Genomic DNA, 6,536 nt, shown 5'->3' with positions numbered 1-6,536 from the left:
TGTGTCTGATCTGGTGCAGGAGTACAGAGGATATCTTCAGGGTAGGGAATGGTTTCAGTGAGGCAGCCCACCCTGATAAAACCTGCACATGGGGCAAGGAACCTTTGGGCTGGTGGCAAGTTGGTCACTCCTGCTTGGCACTGGGTTATCATGAGATCTCAGCGCATGGAAAACCCGCTATAACATTACCTAAGCTGTGACCAGGCTGTCTCATAGCAACATCAATGTTTTCTCCTTGCTGAAAGGTTTGATTTAAAGCTCAGAAGTACAATAGAAGACTTTCTTATCAACATCCAAGTGTTTTGTATAAAAATCTGCACCCTGGAGGACCCGCTTTGCAGCTCTGACAGCCTCAGGAACCCTTGACTGAGCCTGCTCCAAGGTCTGCATTGGCAGTGATGTTGCAAACAGAAGCTGCACTTGGAGAGGAAGCTCACTGCTTTGCCACTGTACTCAGGGCAAAAGAGCTCCTGACTGTCTGATAGGAAGGGAGATGGGAAACCAGCCAGCAGAAACTCAACCATGAGGAAAACTCCCATCTGGCCCTTGCTAACACTTTGCTTTTTTAGGCCCAAAGGTGAGAGCACAACAGGGCTGTTCCAATAGTTTCTTCTCCATCATTCATATGTATGGCAGAGGCCGAATGTTGTTCAAGCAAAATCTGCACCAGAGACATACCTGATAGACTCCAGGCAAGCCAGTCTTTCCCCACAGGCTGCACGCTCTAGACTGGGGAAAGACAAATGGCATTACTCCTCTGGGGGGAAAAGGCAGAACTTGTGCTTTAAATGAAAAAACAAACACTGGTGCTAGTGCTCTGCAGTATCTATATTCTTCAGAGCACTTCCCCAACCGACACTTCTCCAAAACACCCTGTTTCCCTCCAGTTTATAAAGCACTTGTGGCACACAGTGCTGTGTTCAGCAAGACTTGGCAGCTCCCTGTGCTTACATCCCATCAGCATGAAAGTGTCCCTTGGCCTCAGCTTCTTCCTGGCTTTTCTGGATGCGGGTGAGTTTTTCATTTGGACCTGCAGGGCTGCGAGACATGGAAGTGGTCTGGGAATGGGTGCTCTGTGCGTGGGGCCATTCCTGCTCTCGGAGGCGTAGGAACCCCTCATCTGGGGGGATTTGCAGTGCAGAGGGGTGACTGGTCTTGGGTGATTTTTGGTGCTATGAGCCAATGTGCAGATGAAACTGTAGGCATTTACAATGTGAACTGGCTGTCTAAGTTGCTGTGGTGGTCACTGGTGGTCTAGCTGGGATGGTCACGGGAGTGATTCCAGTTACTCTGAGGCAGACAGACCTTTGATTGGCTGAATCGATCTCCAGTTGCCATTTATTTTGTTCATACCAGGGTCGTGTGACATTTTAGACATTATGTGTCATCTCAGCTGTTCTTCAGCTCTGTTCCAGAAGAGCACTGGTGTCTTGGAGGTCTTGTGTCATACCTGCCACCCCATGTAGATATCACTGGGAACTGACACATGCCCTGGACCTCTTAATCTACATGCTAGACCCTTGGGTCCCGATGAATGTGTGTCAGGGAAGACATGCTGTTTGTCCTCCGTTGATAAAACTTCATTCCTTTCTAAGTGTTTCCTGCTGACTGCCTTATATCATGGTCTTAAGATATTCCAGCAGGCAGCTGGCCAAGTGGTTCCCCTAATACATACGAAGAGATATGCTGTTCCCCAGTTCATACACAGCACAGTCGATACCTGCTGGCAGCCTCTGGATGCCCAGACTGTCGGGTGCCCCTGCTCACTGCGAAGAGAGGATTTGGGGCCTGGGAATCCAGGGACACCTGAATGCCTGCCAGGATGGAGGGGTTTATGGGGATGCTATCCTTAGAAACCCCAGGAAGACCAAACAAATGTCATTGTATGGGAGACAAGGGAAGCTGGCTGGGTACTGGTACTTAAAACGTGAAATGCTATTCCAGAATGGTGTCCCCTCACTTGCCCAAATTCAAGTTCATACTAGAATAAATAATAATAGAAATAATAAAACAGAACCCACGAATTGAGCAATGAAACAAGAAAAATAAGGGAAGAGGAATGTGAAAAGTGCTGATCAAATCCTGAAGCATAACATCAATGAAAGGGGAAGTGAGATCCCTCATGACTGCTACACAGGAATTTGTCCTCCTTCTTTCCCCAGGGACCTCTCTTCAGTGTGAGGTTTGTCACAGCATAGGAAAAAGCTGCTCCGGCCCCATGAAAACCTGTACTGGTGGTGAAGATACATGCGGCATCATTCTGCATGAGGTCATGATAGGTAGGTGGGACATTGACTGTGGCTGTGTGCCTGCATGGCTTTCAGAGCAGGGCTGAGGGATGTGTCTCTCTCTGCATCTCTGTCACTGGCTTTATGGTGAGTCCTTGGATAAGCTGTTCATTTTTCTTTTCACTGAGGGAGGACCCAGAGATCAGGATGATCTGGAATGGGAAGAGCTCTCTCTTCCTCTATCTGTTTCCTACTGGGAGGACTTGGTTCTTAGTTGGGGAGGGGAGGATCTAGGTGGTGTGCTAGGAGGAGACATTGGCTTTTAATTCTGGCTAGGGTGAGTAGTTGGGTTGAGAGGCTGGACTGTGAGGGACACAAGGCTGCTGGCATCTAGCACTGAGGGTGCACTGGTCATGGGTCGAGGGAGAAACTGGCCTGTACCTGACTCCCTCCCTTGAGCAGGGAAGGGGACACCAGGCAGCCTGGTGGCACCACCAGGGCTGAGCTATCACCATGCCCCATGGTTGGTAAGCCAAAAATGGGTGCTGAGCCCTGCCTGACACAACTGCACACTTGGTTGTGTTATTGGCACGGCCTTGGTCATTGCCCAGCTTCAGTAATGTGACTGTTGGCTTTTAGACTGGTGGTTATCTCATATCCTCCCAGCTTTGGTGCTAGCAGCTCCTCAGCTTGTGCAAAGCCACTCTTCCTCCTTGCAGCGCTGGTGGGGTCTCAGTAGACCACACTGTAACTGGCCTGCCACTGTTACACCTTTTGGGTTTCGTTCACAGGAAGGTCTAGGCTTGCCTGTGTCAGGATGCTTGTGGCTGTGATGGACTGTGTGCTCTGAGGACTGTGCATGAAGAAGCGTGGGTTGTGGGTCAGAGGTGTGTGGGTCACCCCATAAGTTCTGTGGCTGGGGCATTCTGGCTAAGGTGAACCACTGCAACAAGGTCAGCTGGCTGTGAGCAGTCGTGCCCCCCTCCTGCCTTTAAGCACAACAGGGAGGAGAAATACCTCAGCAGTGTCTTGGATGTGATGGCACCCTTGTTCCTCTGACAGGATCACCAGGATCACCGGTGCTGCTTTCCATGTGGCTCCGCTGTCCCCAGGCCCCTCTCAGTCCCTGGGACGGCTGCTTAGCAGTCACTGCTGTAGGAACTGATGGAAGGGAAAGGGAGTTACCTTGTGGTTAATGACTTGGTGCTGTTTTCCACTTCGTTACAGGGGGGATGGCAATCCCTTCATCCATCAAGTCCTGCCTGCCATCCAGCATTTGCCAGCTTGGTCCTATCACCATGAACTATGGGAAGGTAAAAGCAAGGAGCCACTTGGCTTGCTGCACGGGCAATGACTGTCGAACAATCTCTGTCTCGTGTAAGCTCCCTTTTTCCTTACACCTCGTCCCCTCTGTTCTCCCTGACCTGAGGTGAAGCTTTCCAGGCTAAGCCATCACCCGGCTCGTTCTTATCCTTCCCTCGTTAAAACCAGTTACGGCCCATCTCTTTCCTTCCAGTGCCACCAGCGGACAACATGCCCAATGGATACCAGTGTCCTGCCTGCTACAGCGTGGACTCCTTCCAGTGTGGTGATGAAATCGTAAACTGCACTGGATCCGAAACCCAGTGCGTTGACCTTGCTGGGTTAATGAATTCTGGTAATTGCCTTTTATTTGGGGCTGTCTTTCGTCTTTTTGGTTAAATGGGTGGAACCAGTCTAAGATGAAGCATCACAGAGAAATAAAAATGGGCAAAAAGTGTGAAGAAAAAAAGAGTAAGAGACATGGACCTGAAAAAGAAAATGTTTAAAGCTGATAAAAGGGCAGGGATGGTTTTTGTCTTCTTCCTTCCCCATCATGCATGGATAACTGTTGGGAATCTTCATAGCATGGCATAACTGAGGTCAAGAGTAGAACTGGACTTTTGAGGCAATCTGATACATGGGCATGTAATAAATTTGACCTAGACCCTGAACCTGCTGGCCCTAGCTAGTATGCATGAGGATTAATTTGGATCTCAGCCAACTGCCTACTTAGTGGTATCACAGAATCATTAAGGTTGGAAAAGACCTTTCAGATCATCAAGTCCAACCATCAACCCAAGACCACCATGCCCACTAAACCATATCCTGAAGTGCCACATCTACACGTTTTTTGAACACTTCCAGTGATGGTGACTACACCACCTCTCTGGGCAGCCTGTTCCAACGCTTGACCACTCTCTCCGCAAAGAAAGTTTTCCTACTATCCAATCTAAAACTCCCCTGGTGCAACTTGAGGCCGTTTCTTCTCGTTCTATCACTAGTTACTTGGCTTTCTCATGAGGTGACACTGGCCACTGGGGACAAGACACTGTTTGTTGCAGTGGTGCCTCTGCTCCTAGAGAGCCAGGGACAGGGCCCTCCCCATGAATGTTGCACCTGAGCCTTTGGGGTACTCCAAGATCTTTCCTGTGAGGGAACTCCAGCCTTTGAATGGCTGGGGTCACCCAGCAGCACGTAATGCTCTCCTTCATAAATTTTTTTCCCACCTCAGGAGCTGTAATTAGAGAACAGAAAGTAGACAGCAAGCTCCTTGGTCACTCCCCTTTCCTCCACTGCTGCAGGTAAAAGACTTCCACATTTCATGGCAGTTCCACATGTGCTCCAGCAGGCAGGAAAAATAACATGGCAATTAAGGGCAGCAGCACCTGCTGTAGAAGCAGACTGGAAAAAAATTCTTGTGTCTGGTTATGGATGAAGTTTCTGAGTTGATAATATGTCCAGGTGATTATATGATGCCTGAAGGTCTTTGCTATACACTTTATAGATGTGTTGTCCAAACCCTGAAATAGAAGGTGTTTCACAGAGACAACATGAAGGAAAAGAAGTATTTTTTAAATCACAGCAATGGAAATAGAATGGAACAATTAATTCAGTGTACCACTGAAATAAAAAATGACCCTAACTTGTCTTGACTTGATTTGCCACTGTAAACAGAGGAGACCTGCGTGGTGTGATGAGCTGTGCAGAGCAAGCAGCGGTATAGGGGAGCAAAGGAAAGTGAGGAACTAGTGAAGTGCCCTTATACTTTATTTGTATTTAAGACAAAAACATCCAGCAGAATATTCCAGACCTTCATAGCCTGTGCAGCAGAGAAACATGAGCAGTGTGAGCAAAAGCAAGCAATGGGAGCAAGAATATCTGAATGGGGAGTTAGGCATCCAGCACCTTCTCAGGTAGATACTCCAGGGTATGTAAAGAAGAAGTTCAGGTTTCAGGCTCTCCTTCAGTGAGCATGTGAGCCGGTGTCTGTTGGTTGGGCTAAATCCTATAAGGCCTTAGAGAATGGATTTATCTGAATAAATGGCTCATCCTGTAACGTCTTTGAGACTTCTCAGTCCTACGTCAAATTTGGCTGAGAAATAGCCATCTAGTTCAAATGTCATGAGAGGGTCAGAGAGAGAAGGAGACAACAAATACCTGGAGTACTGTCACATAGCCCTGATCTCTTTAGGAAGCTAGGCAAGGTTTGAAGAGAAGATTCTTTAAATAGAGAGAAAGAAAACTATTTAAAAGCTTTTCAATTTTTAAATTTAAAAAAAATGATCTTTTTTCAGCAGAAAGAAAGAAAAGATAAACCCTAACCCCTTTGTATTTCAAGTCAACTAAGGTGACCTTGCTGTTTATTCAAATTCCTTTTCAGGGGATGGGAACAGACAGGAATGAATTGGTCAGTTTGGAGCCAACTGGATGTTAGGAATGGACAGCTCTTGGGGTGGAAATGGGGACCTCCTTGGTCAGGGAGGGAACATCTGTGGAGACTGGTTCCTCTGATGCATGGCATGTACTTTTTCTCTGTTGTAGGTGGACTGTCTCTGAAAGCCGCCATGAAAGGTTGCACAACCATTTCTGAATGCAGCATTGTAGGAGATGGAAAAAACAATCTGGGCATGATGGACATAAAGTTAAAGCGATTCCAATGCAAACCAGCTTCTGCTTTGGCCAGAGTGAGTTCTGGGTTTACTCCCCCAGACACCCTCTTCCTCCCTGTCCTGTCAGGATTCATCTTGGAGAAGGTACTTTTCTGACTCTGTCTAGTACTGGGTTAAGCAAAGCCTACGACAAACTCCAGCAGTGGTTTGCACTGAGTCCTGTTTGCTGTGGCTTCTCCTGTGTGGTGAGTTTGTTTCCAGATTAGCTCTTCTTCTTTTATAATTTCACAGAATAAAGACAGCACTTACATTTCTTTTGTCTCCTCATTGATTTAATCTGATTTAAAGATTCGTAGGTGCAATTGGAGTTGGTTTTGTGTCACATTGTCTGAGTGTT

At 47.5% G+C, this 6,536-nt stretch overlaps 1 protein-coding gene across 1 annotated transcript; it reads left to right on the top strand.

Annotated features, from left to right (window-relative positions):
* Nucleotides 1-962: 962 nt before the first annotated feature.
* LOC309416040 (phospholipase A2 inhibitor 25 kDa subunit-like) lies at nucleotides 963-6,295 on the top strand (the record flags this gene model as incomplete). The annotated part of the gene is made up of 5 exons (XM_082013775.1): nucleotides 963-1,011; nucleotides 2,163-2,279; nucleotides 3,456-3,605; nucleotides 3,745-3,885; nucleotides 6,072-6,295. 5 exons carry the CDS (start codon nucleotides 963-965, stop codon nucleotides 6,293-6,295), a joined length of 681 nt encoding a protein of 226 aa, XP_081869901.1.
* Nucleotides 6,296-6,536: the final 241 nt, after the last annotated feature.

This window comes from Phaethon aethereus (assembly GCF_964289735.1).
Source record: "Phaethon aethereus genome assembly, chromosome: Z".
In the NCBI taxonomy this organism is placed as follows: Eukaryota; Metazoa; Chordata; class Aves; order Phaethontiformes; family Phaethontidae; genus Phaethon; species Phaethon aethereus.
Note: the sequence above shows the minus strand (reverse complement) of the source record. Positions and strands in the feature narration are given on the sequence as shown.